The 18,765-nt window shown below is 49.1% G+C and overlaps 1 protein-coding gene across 4 annotated transcripts; it reads right to left on the bottom strand.

Moving 5' to 3' along the window:
- Positions 1 to 740: 740 nt before the first annotated feature.
- On the bottom strand, positions 741 to 18,761 carry LOC114581565 (sulfotransferase 2B1-like). Of its 4 annotated transcripts, XM_028701828.2 has the most exons (9): positions 18,655 to 18,743; positions 15,866 to 16,004; positions 10,112 to 10,215; positions 5,839 to 5,993; positions 5,193 to 5,401; positions 3,654 to 3,780; positions 2,349 to 2,443; positions 2,027 to 2,207; positions 741 to 1,504 (listed from the first exon to the last, which is right to left on the bottom strand). In XM_028701828.2, the coding sequence occupies exons 4-9, from the start codon at positions 5,981 to 5,983 to the stop codon at positions 1,365 to 1,367; spliced, it is 897 nt and encodes a 298-aa protein (XP_028557661.2). In that variant the 5' UTR covers positions 5,984 to 5,993; positions 10,112 to 10,215; positions 15,866 to 16,004; positions 18,655 to 18,743; the 3' UTR covers positions 741 to 1,364. The 4 variants fall into 4 exon arrangements, with proteins under 4 accessions (XP_028557661.2, XP_028557660.2, XP_077773173.1 ...); XM_028701827.2 differs by lacking the exon at positions 15,866 to 16,004 and having other exon boundaries at positions 18,655 to 18,761; XM_077917047.1 differs by lacking the exon at positions 15,866 to 16,004 and having other exon boundaries at positions 10,112 to 10,185; positions 18,655 to 18,739.
- Between the last annotated feature and the right edge of the window lie 4 nt (positions 18,762 to 18,765).

Below are 18,765 nucleotides of genomic sequence, written 5' to 3'. Positions count from 1 at the left end.
TCGGGCGCTCCTCTTCAGAAGCAAGCCCCTCGGAGGCAAATCTGCTCCTTCCTACCTGTGCCTCTCCCTTGCTTCCACCTTGTCTCTTGCATGCAGGCACCCAGGATGCTGGGGAAGGCAGAGGCCACCCCACCCACATTGCAGCAATGGCGGCACACGGGCTCAGGCTCTCTTAGCTAGCAAAGCAGCTCGAGTTCCTGCTCCGAGCTGCTGCCTGAGAAGCAATAGGATTAAAAAAGAATAAGCAGAGCTTTCTGCGAGTTGAAGGAGTGCGGAAAGAGGATAGCGCTTTGCTTACTGACTAACACAGCTAACAAGAAGCAGGCCACAATGAGTGTAAAAGGACTTCCTCCCAGGTCAGGCCTGCCAGAAAGGAGAGAGATACTCGCCTGGAAATACTTGCCTGGAAAAGCAGCAGCAATTAAAGATATAGGAGGCAAGGAGTGTTGAGGTTTGGTGACAGCAGCAGAGGAGGAGAATGGGATAACCTAAAAACCATGATAGGGCAAACACAGCACAGCGGCATGTACTTGATTTAGGAAGCCTTTTTACATTGCTGTTGGTTAGTGGGAAAGTAGTTTCTTGCTACAGGTCAGCAGATGTGTCACCTGGACAGTAGAAACATGCGCTTCCTGTCAAAAAATGAAGGAGGGCGCAACCCACGGTACAAGGCGAGCTTTGAGGCAGTGCAGATGAGCTCATAGTGCCACATTGTCCTTGTCTAAAACAACTACACCATCTAGTGGACAATCGGGACAGCTATTGCTGCTTTATTAGTTTGGGGAGGCAAAATTTTATAACCAGTCGCGACTGCAAATAAAGCAAAAGTCGCCTGCAAGAGGAAAGGCAGACAGAACTGGCAAAAACAAATGTTCTTTTGTAGTAAAGAGAGGCACAGGATTATTGTGACACAGCAGCAAAAGAACACAAGAGAACTCCTTGCCTGGGGAAGAAAATCTAGCATGTGAAGGGAAAAAGGAAAGGTCTGACCCTTTGTCCCTGAAAGGCTAGCTTTCTAAATGCAGGAAGCATTTTTTTTTTGTGGGGGATGACTCAGACACACAACATCAGCACCACCACTGCAGCTTGATATGATACAATCCAAGAAAACTTTAATTCTTCCAGTTGTACAAGCCAGCCCTCTGCTTTCTATCAGAGTGAAGAGCTCCTACTGTTCATTGCTCAAAGCATAAACCTGCACTGGAATCCTCAGTAGTGCTGATAGCTGAGACTCCTATATTATGTGAGAAGTGAATGGTAGCTTTTGTGTTAAAAAGAGTAAGCTGGTTTTCATAACAAAGGCTGGTGTATAAGGACGTTAGAACAGGGGAAATTCTGTGCCTAACGTTTTCCTCTCTGAAACCTTAAGGTTCCTGGTGGATTTCAGTTTGGATTTCATCCCAAGGAAATCTGATCCCTGCGTCTTTCATCTTCTCCTGGTAGAGATGATGGAATGCAGCACTCTGCTCTGAAGTGAAATGATTTTTCCAATCTCCAGAAATCCCTGCCAAAAAAAAAAAAAAAAAAAGGTTCGTAGGGGAATATGAGAGAGCTGGAGGGATCTTTTACTCTAGATGTACCACCTCCTCAAATATTGACTTGCAAATAGTCCTGCCAAAGGGACGCGGGTGGCGCTGTGGGTAAAATCTCAGTGCCTAGGACTTGCCAATCGCATGGTCGGCGGTTCGAATCCCCGTGGCGGGGTGTGCTCCCGTCGTTCGGTCCCAGCGCCTGCCAACCTAGCAGTTCGAAAGCACCCCCGGGTGCAAGTAGATAAATAGGGACCGCTTACCAGCGGGAAGGTAAACGGCGTTCCGTGTGCTGCGCTGGCTCGCCAGATGCAGCTTGTCATGCTGGCCACGTGACCCGGAAGTGTCTCCGGACAGCGCTGGCCCCCGGCCTCTAGAGTGAGATGAGCGCACAACCCTAGTCTGGCAAGACTGGCCCGTACGGGCAGGGGTACCTTTACCTTTACCTTTAGTCCTGCCAAAGAATTTCCCCTCCCCGGCTTTCAGGGGTTTTTTACCTTTCCTGAGGAAGGGGCTGATCTTTTGGTTCATAATATCCTCAGGGACGAGGCTATAGTTCACCATCTTGTTTCCCTTCATGGCTTCAAAAGAGGCATTCTCCACCACAGAGTCAACAGCAGGCACATCTAAGTCCTTGCCCAGGAACTGGCAGATGCGGAGAACGGTGCCCCGTAAGTCCTGAGAAGGGGAGATAGCAAGGGTTGGAAGGAGCTAGACTGCCAGGGCCTCAGAGTAGCCTAGAATGGCTTATGGGTCTGACCTGAGAGAGGACCAGGGGTTGGAGACCAAAGAAACCTGTTTTTTTTCTTAATAACTCACCTTCAGCAATTCATCATAGGTCAGAAGGAGAAAGTTTGCCTGGTCTTTGTAGGCCAGCCAGCTCTTGACATGATCAAACCAGGAGCCAAAGAGAACTAAAGAGAAACAGAGAAGGGATTTGTTTTGTGGTTTTAAAGAGCAGCAGCAGCAGCATGAAAAAAATGAAGGTTAAATTTAAAAAGATGCAATCCTACACACAGTCACTTGGAAGCAAGCACTATCAATTTCGGTGAGACTTATGAAGAAACTTTCATAGGATTGTTCTTTTGCTGTCTACAATATTGTCCACCAGGAGCCACAGTTTCAAATGAAGATTCAGGCATATATGGAAATAAGTGAATGAGAGAGATTGAAAGCTGCTAATTCATCCTTCTCTATCTGCTTGTTTTGAACTACAACACCCATCATCCCTGAGCATTGGCCATGCTGGCTGAGGCTAATGGGAGTTGTAGTCCAAAACATCTGGAAGACTCCAGGTTGGGGGAAGGTGATTTAAGTGAAACTATTTTTAACCAACAGCAGATTGTTAAGAACCTGCATAGCTCAGTTGCAGAGGGGAGTTATGTGTCTTTTGGGGGGAGGGATCTGTGTGTGTATGGTCACACCACACCCACTTGTGGCCACACCCACCATTGCCACCCTTCGTTTAATTGGTTCCAGGTTAAGCGGGTTTGACAGGTTGGAACTGACAACAGACCAATCAGACGTACGGATTGCATCTTTCACTTCCTTTGTAGGTGAGCAATGCGAATTACTAGGAAATCAAGACAATTGGCAGGATTGCCATGTGAGATTTAACAGAGCCATAGGCCACAGCGTCGGGTCAATGTGTGGGTCCAGCCTGCCCTCAGCCAGCCCCCTTCCACCTGCCTCCTTATTAACAACCAGTCCAGGAGGTGACACTGGCTGACAACCTCTTCCTTAGTCTCAGTGCTGCCTTTGTTGATTTCAACGGAGAGGAGGGTGGGGACAAAACCAGAATTAACTTGATCTATCTATTGTTGAGTTTGGTCAGCCGCAGTTTGAAACCAAACTGCGGGAGGCAGTGGAAGACAGGAGTGCCTGGCGTGCTCTGGTCCATGGGGTCACGAAGAATCGGACACGACTAAATGACTAAACAACAACATCTATTGTTGGCTCTGGCTCTGCCTGCTATTGCTGCTAGCGCCACCTGCTGTCAGCCTCCCAGCCTTTCGACCAAGCAGCTCCAGCGGGGACCCAGACTACACCGCTTGTGACCCCTGACACCTCCTACCAAATGTCAGGTCCTACTGCTATTCTCAGAAAACCCACACGCTCATGTACCTTCCCCTGAAACAAACTTCCTGATGAATTCCCCAAAATCCTCCTCGTGCTCCAGAAATGAAGCCATCTTGGTGTAATAAAAGAGTGAGACACAGACGTCCTTGGGGTCGCGGACGGTGTAAATGGCCTGGAAAAGAAAGTTTTGTCAGGTGTTGGACTAACTGTGCCAATGGTTCTTTCTCATGCCACAAGGCAGGCTCTCTCCTAGGGAGGCCAGAAGGGTCACCAGCAGCGAAGAAAATACCTCCCTTCCCAGGGGGTCACAAAGAAACTACCTCTATGGCGCTCTTCTGTCTATTAGGGCAACTCAATAGTCTCTGTGATGATGATGATGATTAGATTTATATACTGCCCTTCATCAAAATATCTCTGTTCCACCCCATGCACTGATTGGTTCCCTAGCATTGACAATGGTACCATGCCCCTTCCAATAATAATAATAATAATAATAATAATAATAATAATACGGTCATACCTCTTATTACGTTTGCTTCATAATATGATTTTTCAGGTTGCATCCTGCGGCGACCCAGAAGTACTGGAAAGTGTTACTTCTGGGTTTCGCCACTCGTGCATGCGCAGACGCGCAAAATGATGTCACAAGCATGCGCAGAAGCGGCAAATGCAACCTGTGCGTGCGCAGACGCACAGGCGTGGGTTGCGTTCCTTTCAGGTTGCAAATGGGGCTCTGGAACGGATCCCGTTCGCAACCAGAGGTACCACTGTAATCCATTCTTTACCCTAATGTTCCAGGGCAGGTTACAACAATGAAAACACCATATTAAAAATGAACAACTTACAATAATGGAAATAAGGTGAGTACTAAAGCATACATCTCAGGTTTCAAAGGGCAGGGTAAAGCATAACTTAGGAAGTCTCCCAGGCCACCACCCTCTGAGCTGCTTATTTTAAAAAATATATTTCTTAGTTTACAAAAAATACGTGCATTGTCTCGTTTTTCAAGTTGTGTTTTCTACAGATCAGTTTCATTTGTTGTGAGACATTAGTGTTACATACAGTGTTGGGTTAGGAAGAAAAGAGAGGGAAAGAAGGGGAGGGAGGAATGATAACAGCCTTATTAGAAAAACTAACCAATAAACTGAAACTGATGTGGGGACAAATAGAATAAGATGGCTTCACCCCGGTATGGCTCCTCTTTTGTCACATACACAGCCCAACAAGACAACGACAAGAATCCGCCGACAGCATACGTATCAATCTGGCTAAGCAGATCCAAACACACACACACACACACACACACACACCACTCACACACAAAAACAAATCTCACTACAGCCAGCCAAAGACAACCAACCACACCTTAGGCCACCCCAACCCCTCTCACCACCAAGTAAATACAACAAGCGAATAGTAAGAGAACCCACACATGTGACGCTGACACAAAACCCCACATATACACTAAGTGGAAGAATAGAAGCATTGCCAACCAACCCAACCCTCTGAGTTTCTGAGGAAACTGGGGTGACCAAGAGAGCCCCCTCCTCTGTACCTTAGCACCCAAGAAGGTCCTAGACTCACCTTAGCCTGTGAGGTGAAGAACGATTCTGGAAAGATTGCTGCGGGTAAGTGAGAGGTTATGAGGCGGGGGCACGTTTGGTTCTCCAGGTATTTCACCGCTGTGACCTGTTCGATCCAGGGTACCCGTTCCCAGCAGGGTAATGACCGTGAGAGAGTGGGATCCCCATTGCTGTGGATCAGGGTGAGGATTTCCTTCATCCAAGTTGTTCCTGGGAAAGGACGAGAGATGAGCACCCTCTTGGCCTCTTCCCAAGGGAGTCACAGAGGGCATCTGCAGACGGGATTCTGAAATAAAAAAGGAGCTATCTAGGTTAGTTAGCATCACCTCTCCTGTCCCCGTAACAGCTTGACATGCAGGACAGTTCAATGGGTGCTGCTTTTTGAAAAGCTGCGCCTGTTGAATTTCTGCCTGTCCTGCAGCTGTTCAGAGTAAGAAACAGCCTTAACAGGCTGTTTTCCTGTGGAAGAGCATCAGCTGAGATCTGAGTATCTTCTAGATTCAAACAGAAAGAGTGGGGTAGACAAAAATGAGTGGATAGAGTTTGTCAGTCCAGAAACTCCGGGAAGGTGAGAGGCCAGGGGTGGGGTGTTGTGTTTTGTGTTGCGTTGTGTTGTGTTGTGTTGTGTGTGCTTTCAAATGGCTCACCAGATTTTGGATACGTGATGTTGAAGACGTCGCTGTCTTGCACCTGGAAGCTCCGATGGGCATACCGAACGCTGTCTTCACTGTGCACCAGAGCGGGGAGGGTTATTCCACCGTACTCTATGGAGTGTGCAACCCACCTGGCCATGGTCTTGGGACTGCGGGGAAGAAGTTGAAAAGAAGAAGACGCAAACGTGCACTTATTTGTCGCATATATTTAATTGTCGCATTTATTTATTTCATGACTGCACGCTTTAATCTGATTTCAGTTCCTCGCTGTCAGGGAACTGCCATCGGAGCCAAGAGTGGAGGTAAGGCTCCCCAACGATGCAGGAGAAGGGACCAGCAGGGAGAGGGAGAACACTTCCTTTGGGGAAGGAAATCGGCGTGACACCAGGAAGAAAGGGGAGCAGGGAAGGACTTTGGAGAGATGGCTCCAAGACTCTTCCACAGAGACCAGCGGGGAGAGCCCAGGACCTCCGCTGGCCATGCCCACTCTGCGCAGAAGAGTTCCACGCAGGGAGGCTAGGCGGAGACTTGGCGTCAAAGAGCTTTTATGTTGGAAGAAGTTCAGGAAGCACCCACTGACGGGTTCCTCCAGTGACTGACACAGCCATGGAGAAAGGGCTGTCCAGCCAGGGAAAGGTTAAGCCAGACAACGTTGCCTAGAGCAGCAGCCTCCTTACGCACGAGCAACCCCCAATTCCCTTTACACTCGCTCATTTTAATATTGTTAATATTTCCCCTACTGTTTTTTACTGATGATTTTGCTGTTATGTCCTTTTTGCAAACCGCTTTGAGGTTTTGTTTTCTTCTGGTCTTCCTGTGCTCAGGGAAATGGTGACTGGAAAACACGAAGCAATTCATCCGGGCAAGTCAAACCCTGGTTCCATGCCCCCACACTTACCCCTCTGGATAGCTCAGCTGGTGGAGCATGAGGCTCTTAATCTCAAGGTCATGGGTTCAAGCATCATGTTGGGCAGAATATTCCTGCATTGCAGGGGGCTGGACTAGATGACCCTTGTGGTCCCTTCCAACTCTATGATTCTATATCCTGACTTTTTCTCCAAGCTGGTGGCTTACATGGTCTACCCCCTCTCCATTTTCTCCTCACAACAATCCTGTGAGGTAGGTCAAGAAGCTGCGAGGCAGCGACTCTTCCAAGTGAGCTTCATGGCCAAGTGAAGATTCGAACCCTGGTCTCCCAGGTCCTAGTTTCACACTCTTAATCATTACACCATACTGGCTTTCTGTATGAATCTGGCCTAAAGGTCAGGGTGTGTAAGCCCCTACAGCCCTTTATTGTTTATTGAGTTGTTTTACTTGGGAAACTTGTGATTCCTAAAGTAAACAAAGTGGGTATTGTGACCCACAACTCGGGTACAGCAGAAGATACTGATGGTGAGTGAGGGTCAGATTATTCCAGGGAGCAGGAGAGGGGACTGTCAGTATCCCCTGCCAGCATCCCCTAACTCAGGGAGGGAGTTCTCTGCAGTACCGCTACCTCCCCATCTTCAAAGAAACCACAGAAATGAGACAGGGCTCTTTAACCAGCCAGGGAGGTGGAGCCTACCATCACCCAGGTCTGGTCAGCCTATAGGGGGCTTCAGTTGCCTCCAGCTATCTGCACTGGCAACATCTCTGTTGGTTCATTTTACAGTGGTACCTTGGTTCTCAAACTTAATCCGTTCTGGAAGTCCGTTCCAAAACCAAAACATTCTAAAACCAAGGCATGCTTTCCCATAAAAAGTAATGCAAAATGGATTAATCCATTCTAGACTTTTAAAAACAACCCCTAAAACAGCAATTTAACATGCATTTTACTATCTAACAAGCGCACTGATCCATAAAATGAAAGCAATAAACAATGTACTGCAGTCACACATCAATCAATCAGTAGCTGAACTGGGTTCCACGCAGTCACAAAAAAGCCACAAAAACAGAAACGCAAAATAAATAGCAAAAACGGACAGACCTCAGTGTAACACTCAAAACAAAAGAGTGGCACTCAAAATAAAAGTGTGGCACTCAAATCAGAAGTGTAACACTCAAAACGGAGCACATTCAGCTTCCAAAAAAATGTTCACAAACTGGAGCACTTACTTCCGAGTTTGCAGTGTTTGGGTTCCAAGTTGTTTGAGTACCAAAGCATTTGAGAACCAAGGTACCACTGTATAGGGAGCTGGCCAAGGTCCTGCAGGCAAAAGACGCCTCATGAGCCTCAAATGCCCACAGAACTGGACGGTGCTGCTTAGGAACACATGGAGCAGCCTTGCACCAAACCAGACTATGAGTCCATCTAGCTTAGTACTGTCTACACTGGCTGACAGTGGCTCTCCAGGGTTTCAGGCAGGAGTCCTTAAACCCACCACATGGAGATGCTGGGGAGAACCTGGGACCTCCTGCATGAAAAGCGGGTGCTCTAACACCTTGCAGCTTCATCAGCTGGGGTTCTCACTTGTTTACTGGCAGGGGGAGGGCTCCTGGCTGGTGCAGAGTTGCCACACTTGCTGAGGAGGAGGAGGAAAGCAGGGGCCAAAAGGAGCACGCAGGCCTCGGGGTCCGCTGACCTGTGCCAGAGGCCTAACAATCCTGCAAAAGTCGAAGCTCTAACCCAGGCATAAGCAAACTCGGCCCTCTAGCTGTTTTGGGACTACAATTCCCATCATCCTTGACCACTGGTCCTGTTAGCTAGGGATGATGGGAGTTGTAGTCCCAAAACATCTGGGGGGCCAAGTTTGCCAACACCTGGTTTAAGGTATCAAAAATAAATTTTCACAAATACACAGGGTGTGTGCAAATGCACAGGTACATAGACCATATTCTGAAATGGTGCAGGTAAGCAATTCTGAAGCAATTTTGACTCTCCTAAATGACCCCAAATATTTCCCTGTGGTAGAAGGAAGTGTTGAGTTTTCTCTCTGTGTGTGAGAGAATCATTTGTTCCAGAAACAGAGAAGTTTCAAGAAGCAGCAGAAGGCTGAGATTATTTTGTCTATGCCAGGACACTTTCTGTGGGAACTGTTCTTTGGACATGCGCAGTGTGCCAAGCAAATGTTCTCCCACATTTCCCCATCGCTTTCCTTACTGCAAAATTACTAGGTTGGGAGAGGGTGGTTGCCCAAGAGCTCCAAAGCAACTCTGGTGGTGAATTGCAAACTGAATTTGCCAGGATGCCACTGAATCCTGCCTGAAAACAGCATTAGTCTGACAGCGCCCCCGCTGAACTAAAGCTGAACTTTTTAACTTGGACTGAGGCTTGGGCTTAACATTCCCATTTATATGTTGCGTTTAATAACCTAAACTGAGCTTGACCCAAAAGCTAAGTCCATTTTAAACTGACTCAGGAGCAGGGAGTGGGAGCAGCAAGGATGATCAACTCTGAGCTTTCAACAGTTGTGATCACATACCCTCCAACATTTCTCCAATGAAAATAGGGACATCCTATTCCATAATGATGCTGGTGATGATTATGATATAGTATTTATACCCTGCCCATCTGACTGGGTTGCCCCAGCCACTCTGGGTGGTTTCCAACATATATAAAAAACAAAACAAAACATTAAACGTTTTTAAAATTCCTGCAGGGCTACCTTCAGATGTCTCCTAAATGTTGTATAGTTACTTATCTCCTTGGCTCGGGGATTGCATAACCATATCCTCCAACATTTGTCTGATAAAAATAGGGATGTCCTAAGGAAAAGCTTAGGGACGCGGGTGGCACTGTGGGTAAAAGCCTCAGTGCCTAGGGCTTGCCGATCGAAAGGTCGGCGCCGGCGGTTCGAATCCCCGTGGCGGGGTGCGCTCCCGCTGCTCGGTCCCAGCGCCTGCCAACCTAGCAGTTCGAAAGCACCCCCGGGTGCAAGTAGATGAATAGGGACCGCTTACTAGCGGGAAGGTAAACGGTGTTTCCGTGTGCGGCTCTGGCTTGCCAGATGCAGCTTTGTCACGCTGGCCACGTGACCCGGAAGTGTCTCCGAACAGCACTGACTCCCGGCCTCTAGAGTGAGATGGGTGCACAACCCTAGAGTCTGTCAAGACTGGCCCATACAGGCAGGGGTACCTTTACCTTTACCTTTAAGGAAAAGCTTAGGACATTCCAGGATCAAATCAGAAACTGGGATGGCTTTGTAAATCCAGGAGCGTCCCTGGAAAATAGGGACACTTGGAGGGTCTGGGATGATGGTCAAAGGAGGGGAAGGGGACACAGCTGTTTGCGAAGGCTTCTCTATTTGATCAACCCTTTGCAGTTTCAATAGGAGGAGAAAACACTCACCTGTTGCTTCTCCTTTCACAGGCCCAGATCCCCAGCAGCAGAACCTGCTTTACTGACTCCTGGTAGCATGATCTCTGCAGAGGGGGAAAAATCCAGGCCACTCACTGAAAGACACACAAAAGGAGACTTTGTTCTTTGTGGAGGGAAGGCTAGAGGGAGGCAGCAGAGCAAAACCAAGGCCACATATTTTGATAGGCAGCTCTCCTTTGCCTCATAGAAATAAAAGATTAACCCAGACATATGTGACCATATGTCTTCACCACAGCCAGCTCCTATCCTCACACTGCTTCCTTCTTAATCATTGAAAAATAATTGTGTGTGTGTGTGTTCTCAGTTGTTCTTCTTGGCCGTGAAAGGCAATGCTTTTCCAAGCATCTGTCTTGTAAAGAAGGCTTGGTACCCTGACCCCCACCTGCAGCCTAGCCCCCCAACCTCCTATAGTGCTCTCCCCTTCCAAAGAACTAAGAAGTTCTGAATTTCCACTCCTTATCTGGAAAACGTTACTGGTGAAACCAGGAATCCTGACTTCACCTAAGTCCGGGTGAGTGAGAATCCTTTATACTGCCTGAGGGCTCGTTCCCATCTGGGTCATGTTTTAATTTGTTTATCGTTCATTCATTCATTCATTCGCCATGCCACACATAATTTTATACACTTCTATCATGTTGCCTCTTACTGGTCTTTTATCTAAACTAAAAAACAACAATTCTACTTTTATCTGAAATCCACTTCCCTACGAATTCTCCTCATTGGATTTAAGTTCTGCTCTTCAGAGAAACAAAAAGCAAGTCTGCTCTATCTTCTGCATGACAACCCTTGGTTGAAGACGGTGATCGTGTTTCCCCTGAACCATAGTTTACAGTTCAAATGGCACACTGCACTATGGTTACACTAAAGTGGAAGGGGGAAGCTTCTGATCTCCACACCGGAGGAACAGGGGAATGTGCACAAAGTGGGGCAAGGAGGCTGGGCTCATGTTCCTAATGCTAAACCATGGAGACCGTTCCCGCATTTAGCAGAGAGCCCTCAGGTGCTAAGTAACCAAACAAAGACTAAATCAAGGGTAACACTACCCCCACCCCCGCCAGAATGTGAAGGCAGTGAGAGAGTTTACTTTCTTGGGCTCCATGATCACTGCAGCTGGTGACAGCAGTCATGAAATTAAAAGACGCCTGCTTCTTGGGAGAAAAGTGATGACAAACCTAGACAGCATCTTAAAAAGCAGAGACATCACCTTGCCGACAAAGGTCCGTATAGTTAAAACTATGGTTTTCCCAGTAGTGATGTGATGTTTGGAAGTGAGAGCTGGACCATAAAGAAGGCTGATCGTGGAAGAATTGATGCTTTTGAATTGTGGTGCTGGAGGAGACTCTTGAGAGGCCCATGGACTGCAAGAAGATCAAACCTATCCATTCTTAAGGAAATTAGCCCTGAGTGCTCACTGGAAGGACAGATCCTGAAGCTGAGGCTCCAATACTTTGGCCACCTCATGAGAAGAGAAGACTCCCTGGAAAAGACCCTGATGTTGGGGAAGATGGAGGGCACAAGGAGAAGGGGAAAACAGAGGACGAGATTCTCGAAGCTACTAACATGAGTTTGACCAAACTGCAGGAGGCAGTGGGAGACAGGTGTGCCTGGTGTGCTCTGGTCCATGGGGTCACGAAGAGTTGGACACGACTAAACAACAACAAAGTTCACATCTAGTTACGTCTCTGCTCCTCTGAGGCTACTTCCTACATCCATTCCCCTAAAAGAAAACTTACTCCCTGCAGCCATTCCCCGTTCCTCTTGACTGGACTCCCTTACCTTTCATAGCTGCAGAATATGGAGCAATTCAACAGGTGCTGCTGCTGCTGCTACTGCTCTCCCCCCTCCCCCACCCCACTTTTTTGTGGCTATGCGAACTGGCTGCATTTCTGCTTGTTGTGCAGCAGCTAAAACCACAGGCACTCTGCCAGGAATAAACAGTTGGCAACCCATGTCCACTTTTCATTTAACGGTCTATTAGAGCACTCAACCTGCCTGGCTTTCAGAAAACCCAGGAGTTCTCCCAGCTTTCATCTTTATTGTAAGCTGACCCCCTCTCTCTGAGGGTCTTACCCCCCCCCCCCCCCCGCGCCCCATTTTGGACCACTGCACATAATGATTTCCTCCAGAAAGAGCCACCTAGGCCGTGTTTTCTCTCCTCTCTCTGTAACAAACTCCAGCCCCCTTCTCAGAGCATCTCAAACTCCGTGAGTTCTCTCTGCCCTCCCCTTCCCATAACCTACTAAATTTCACTTCATCCCCAGTGGACCCAGGAGTCCTGATTTTGCGATAACCAATCCAAGGAGGGCAGCGCTGGGCGGGACTTCCCTTTGAATAAACTTGCAAGCGTTGCCTCCTTTGCCAGGGGAGCCTTCGCCGTTAAGGTGGCACCGCGGAGATGCCCCTCGGATCTCGTCATTTCCCAGCCAGAGGAGGTGCCCAGCTTGGCCGGAGTTCTGCACATTTGGCCGGCTGCCAGAATGAGAGGATGCGAAGCCAGGGAATGAGTGGAGGGAAGTCTCCCTCCGAGCCATCCAAAGTCACACCTCACCCTGAAGGTGCCCAGGGGGCTCCTTTTCAGGAAATTTATGCAGGGCGTAAATCTAATCCAGGAGGATAGTTGGTGGGCCAGGCTTTACCTCTGGGTGCACTCCAGCTGTTTTCGGACTACAACTCCCATCATCCCCTACCAGGAGGTGCTGGCAGGGGATCATGGGAGTTGTAGTCCTAAACAGCTGGAAGGCACACAGTGGGCAAAGGCTGCCCTAAAAGAATCATTAGAAGCCTGCAGCAAAAACAAACATAAGCTGCTCTGGTCTAAAGCAGTACAGTGGTACCTCGGGTTACAGACGCTTCAGATTACAGACTTCGCTAACCCAGAAATAGTACCTCGGGTTAAGAACTTTGCTTCAGGATGAGAACAGAAATCGCGCGACGGCAGTGCGGTGGCAGCAGGAGGCCCCATTAGCTAAAGTGGTGCTTCAGGTTAAGAACAGTTTCAGGTTAAGAACGGACCTCCAGAACGAATTAAGTTCTTAACCCGAGGTACCACTGTATGTGAAATTCAGACCCCAACACTTTTGAGACTTGCCACTTTTCAGAGTTGAGGGATAGCTCAGTCAGAGCAGCAGACTCTTAATCTCAGTGTCGTGGGTTTGAGCCCCGTGTTGGGTGAAAGATTCCTGCATTGCAAGAGGTTGGTCTAGATACGGCCCTCACAGTCCCTTCCAGCTCTACAAGTCTGTGAATCAGAGGTGAAGTTCTTCCTGGCATGGAACTATGTGGTGGGAAAAGCTTTGCCCTTCTTAAGTGGTGTCCTTCCTTTCCTCCAACCACTGATGGTCACTGCCTGGCCTACTACTCCCTCCCCTTTCTTCAGCCCACCTGCGGTTTTTCTGGACTTCCGCACAGCCCTGGGCTTTCCTTTATCTCCTCAGGGATTGGCTGTGCACGTCCTGTGGCTGAACCGCAGCCTTCCCTTCAGGCATGGCCAAACTTGGCCCTCCAGCTGTTTTGGGACTACAATTCCCACCATCCTTGACCACTGGTCCTGTTAGCTAGGGATGAGGGGAGTCGTAGTCCCAAAACGGCTGGAGGGCCAAGTTTGGCCATGCCTGCCTGAGCTGCTGCTGAGTCACAGGAGTTCAGCCAGTTGGTGTCAGAATCTTTTTGCCTCCGGGGCAGTTCAAGGAGAGCTTATGAACCTCCTTGATCATTGCAAATAGTTGCTAGGATCCTGGCAGAGTTCAGATCCTCCCTTCTTCCAGGCCCAGAACTGGAGGCTTGAATGATCCCTGATCAGGAAGCTCCATTGGGTCTAATTTAAGCTTTCACGTACAGAGAGGGGGGCAAACATGGGCAAATCAAATGCCCTGTCCCTGGAAAGTTAAAGGTAAAGGGACCCCTGACCATTAGGTCCAGTCGTAACCGACTCTGGGGTTGTGGCGCTCATCTCGCTTTATTGGCTGAGGGAGCTGGCATATAGTTTCCAGGTCATGTGGCCAGCATGACTAAGCTACTTCTGGTGAACCAGAGCAGCACACGGAAACGCCGTTTACCTTCCCACTGGAGTGGTACCTATTTATCTACTTAAACTTCGAGGTGCTTTTGAACTGCTAGGTTGGCAGGAGCAGGGACCGAGCAACGGGAGCTCACCCCCTCGCGGGGATTCGAACCGCAAGTCCTAGGCTCTGTGGTTTAACCCACAGCACCACCCGTGTCCCTTGTCCCTGGAAAGTTGCTTGTACCTAATTTGTCCACTGCAAGCTCGGTTGGCTGGAGCGTGGTGCTGATAACGCCAAGGCTGCAGGTTTGATCCCCATAAGGGACAACCGCATATTCCTGCATTGCAGGGGGTTGGACTAGATGATCCTCAGGGACCCTTCCAATCTATGATTCTATGATTATAAGCTGCCATCTTCCTATCAAACAGGCATCTATTTTGTCTCTCCCCCAATCTTTTTTTTTTTAATGATTCACAGATGGTTCTTCCTTCTCTTATTAGATATTTTTATTGGGTTTGGGTTTTTTTTTAAATGTCAATACAAACATTTACAAATTAAAAGTACCCTGGGGACATAGTAAACAAGACATGTTGTTTTTTTGCAACATGGTATGATTTCATTTATTTGAAGCTGAGGCTCCAATACTTTGGCCACCTCATGAGAAGAGAAGACTCCCTGGAAAAGACCCTGATGTTGAGAAAGATGGAGGGCACAAGGAGAAGGGGACGACAGAGGATGAGATGGTTGGATAGTGTTCTCGAAGCTACCAGCATGAGTTTGACCAAACTGCGGGAGGCAGTGGAAGACAGGAGTGCCTGGCGTGCTCTGGTCCATGGGGTCAAGAAGAGTCGGACACAACTAAACGACTAAACAACAACAACAACATTATTTTATTTCATTTACAAATGAAATGGTTGGGCAGTTCCACAGTCTGGATTCTATGAAAATATACTCAGTCAGGCATGGGTGTAGCCAGAATTTTTGTTTGGGGGGAGGGACTTCAAATTTGTATTGTTTTTTATTGATTTAAGGGAGGCAACTGTCCCCCTGCCCCCCTTGGCTATGCCAATGCAGTCAGGTGTATGATTTTTTCAAAAAATAATATAATTTTTAAAAAAGCATACAGCTGGCTGAATATATCTTCACATTTATTATGACAAACTGAGAAGGCAGAGCACAGGAAGCAATGCTTTTATCTTTATTTTTATTTCACTGTCAAGCCTGCACATGCATATATATATTTAAGTTTGACAGTTTAATTGTTTACACAAGGAAGTCTTGTAATAATATTCTTTTCCTCTCTGCAAGGATGCTGCATGTTATTTATGTTTCTTCTTTCCCCCTCTTTATATCTTATCCATCTTCTTTATAATTTGAGATCTTAATAAAAATAATTTGGAAAGAATACAAACATATACAGTGGCGTGTTAACAAGAGTCCTTGAGGTACATAAGGCGGACATATCAGCCTCCTACAATAAAGAGATTTACATCAAAATGTGTTGTGTCATTTGTGTCCTCACAGTATTTAAGAGCACATTTTACTAGGGAAAATTAAAAGGGTGGAACCTGCATATATCAGCTTCATAAAACAATCTCCATAAAACAATCTGAGTCAACGGCAGACGTATCAGAATGCCATCCCTCCTTACGACAGAAAAGGCCACCATATACCGGCAATTTCGATTTTGCTTTTTTTTTTAGCAGTTCGCCTTGGTACTTACGCGATACTATTATGCCGAACTTTCTGACAGAACCACGTCCCGTATTTTGTCTAACCAACCATTCGTGGAGAATCCTGATGTTTTCCAATGGCTAGCCTGATTCCATTGATGGTTCAATCCTAGACATCTCCAGACCAGGCTGATGGTGTTATGGGAATATAATACAGTGGTACCTCGGGTTACATACGCTTCAGGTTACATACGCTTCAGGTTACAGACTCCGCTAACCCAGAAATAGTGCTTCAGGTTAAGAACTTTGCTTCAGGATAAGTACAGAAATCGGGCTCTGGCGGCGTGGCGGCAGCAGGAGGCCCCATTAGCTAAAGTAGTGCTTCAGGTTAAAACCAGTTTCAGGTTAAGAACGGACCTCTGGAATGAATTAAGTACTTAACCTGAGGTACCACTGTATCTTGATTAGCAGCCAATTTCCTGGCAGACCATTTTGAGAAGAGCATGGGAAACAGGGAGCTGGCTGTTCACCCTCTGTCAGCAAATGTGGGTCTGCCAGCAACTTCTGTTGCTGCGGTTGCCCCTTTTCCTACAGATGCCCCTTTCTACAATATCCTTTTGGATTGTTCTAGGTCCATTTCTGGGTCCCCCATGGAGCCCATAATCTCTGGGCCAGCTGGGGCTGGTGGGAGTTGCTCTCCAAAATACCTGGAGGGCACCAGGTTAGGGAAGCTGTCCCAGGTTGTCCACTAGTGGATGGGGAACCTAGCAAGGCCAGATTTGGCCCAGGGTTTGCCAGCTGCTGACTGATAGTCTGAAGGCAAACAAGTGCACTGGAAGCTGGTCTATTGGGGCAACTGGGAGGCTGCCCCACCAGACTTGGTCTGGCCTCAGTCTGCCGCCTCCTGCCTGCCTTCTTTCCTCTACCAACACACGGTGGCTCTGCCTGTCCCCTTCCTCCTCCTTAGTCTCAGGGTATCCCTTCTAGAACTCAGAAGGATGGGGACAAAACTGGAATCAGCTTAGTCTGCTGGTGATTGGTTCTGTCTTAAGGACCCAAGAAGACCCTGGTTGGATCAGGCCAATGACCCATCTAGACCAGCGTCCTGTTCTCACAAGTGGCCAATCAGAGGGCACAATGGGAAACCCTCATGGAAGACCTGAGCAAAAGAACACGCTCCCTGCCTACGGTTTCTAGCAAATGGCATTCAGAAGCATTTAGCCATCATGGCTAGTAGCCATCGATAGCCCTCTCCTCCATGAATTGGCCCGCTCCTAAAGCAATCCAAGTTGGTGGCCATCCTTGCCTCCTGCAGCAGTGAGTTCCACAGTTTAACTATGCACTGCTTGAAGAAGGACAGCTCAGTAGAGCATGAGACTCTTAATCTCAGGGTCGTCATGGGTTCAAGCCCCATGCTGGGCAAAAAGGTTCCTGCATTTCAGGGATCCTTTCCAACTCTACAGTTCTATGATTCCAATAAGTCCTTTCTTTTTTTCTGTCCTGAGTCTTTGCTTTCTGTTGGCCTCCTTTGCCTTCTGCCCCATCAGTTCAAGGGGCACCAGCATCCACGGCGCATGAAGCCTCGCTCTGCGTGCGCAACCTGTGGTCCTCGCTCCTGTGCTTGGCAGCAGTGTGCTTGCCCGATGCTAACACGTGGAACTGAACGTGTGAACCCGACCAGGCTCCACATGACATAATCTCGAGGGGAAAGCAGATGCTGCCTGAGCCGCGTCCAGGCGTGTGAGCGCCAGACCTTTCCGAGGATCCCCTGGTTTCCTCCGGATCCACCTTAAAACATCTCTCCCTCCTCCCGCTCCTCTCCCTCTCCCTCAATTGCATCTCTTTGGGTCCCTCGGGAGAGGGGAAGGGAAAGTGAGAGAGAAGATCTGTGCATTTGAGAAGGGGGGGAGGAGGGGAGGGAAGCCGAGGCTGTAAGAGGCAGGGAAGAAGGGAAGGGGGAAAAGCAGGGAAAGGAGAGAGAGAGAGAGGTGTAGGGAGGGGGGAGGACAGAGGGGAGCAGGGAGAGTTCAGGACCAGGGAAGACCCCCCCAAAAAAGAGGGAGGGGGTCACATACAAGAAAAGGGGGAAGAAAACAGGATAGGTGGAAGGTGGTCGGCGGACCAGAGAGGGAAACCCAGAAGGAGTGGGGCGCAAGAGAGGCGGGAGGGAGAAAGAAAGCCCGGGGTAGGTGGGGGGGGGGAGGCAGGTGAATAAGAGAAGGTGGGAAAACAAGGAGAAGCGGGGGGGCACACCCCACAGCAAGCAAGGGGAGTGGGGGCCAGGGAAGAAAGAGAGAGAGTCAGGGAAAGGGGGGTGAGGAGAGAGGGAGAAGTTAAGTTAGGGACTTCCAAGCTCTTCTCCTCCCGCCATTCCCCTTCCCCCAGCCACCTCCCCCCTCCCTTCGCCTTATTCCCCAGTGATTCTCTATTTCCAGCCGCAGCCGCCACAACCCCACGTCGCGGGGAGTCCCACAGCTCCGCACAACCCCCTTTTGGAAGGGAGTCGGGGAGCGAGCGGGGTTTCTCGTGCCGCCCGTCCAGCCCCACGGAGTGATCCGACCCCGAGTGGCCAAGCCCTCCCTCCCTCCCCCTCCCCGCTTCCCCGTCCACGCCGTCTCCATCTTCCCCATCTCATCAACGTTGCGAGAGGAGGGGCGGGGGGGGGCATCCCCTGGAGAAGGGGCGGGAGGAAGATGGAGGGACGGGGGAGGAAAGAGAGCTAGGGAAGGGGGGGAGGCGAGGAGATTAGAAAGAGAGAGGGGCATGGGGAGGGCAGAGGGCTTTCGGGGGTGAGAGGTGTTGTCTGACGCGCGCCCCCCACCCCACCCCCAGGACTCACCGGACCGCACGTGGATCGCGGGGGGTGGCGGGGGCCACCTCCAGAGGCTGCGCACCCGGAGGGGGGCACCTCCACGCGGGATGCCGAGGAGGGGGCGCCTCCTCCAGGTCT

The sequence above is a fragment of the Podarcis muralis genome, chromosome 13 (assembly GCF_964188315.1).
Source record: "Podarcis muralis chromosome 13, rPodMur119.hap1.1, whole genome shotgun sequence".
NCBI lineage: Eukaryota > Metazoa > Chordata > Lepidosauria > Squamata > Lacertidae > Podarcis > Podarcis muralis.
The sequence above is the reverse complement of the archived record's forward strand: the minus strand, read 5'-3'. Positions and strand labels throughout refer to the sequence as shown.

What these genes read in the sequence shown, in the direction of transcription:
- LOC114581565 (XM_028701827.2), bottom strand. Translation starts at nt 5,983, where the DNA reads ATGGCCAGGTGGGTTGCACACTCCATAGAGTACGGTGGAATAACCCTC. An exon ending in TCTTCACCTCACAGGCTAAG is followed by an intron (nt 3,781 to 5,192) that starts GTGAGTCTAGGA and finishes TTTCTTTTCCAG; the next exon opens with GCCATTTACACCGTCCGCGA. An exon ending in GAAGTTTGTTTCAGGGGAAG is followed by an intron (nt 2,444 to 3,653) that starts GTACATGAGCGT and finishes GTTTCTCTTTAG; the next exon opens with TTCTCTTTGGCTCCTGGTTT.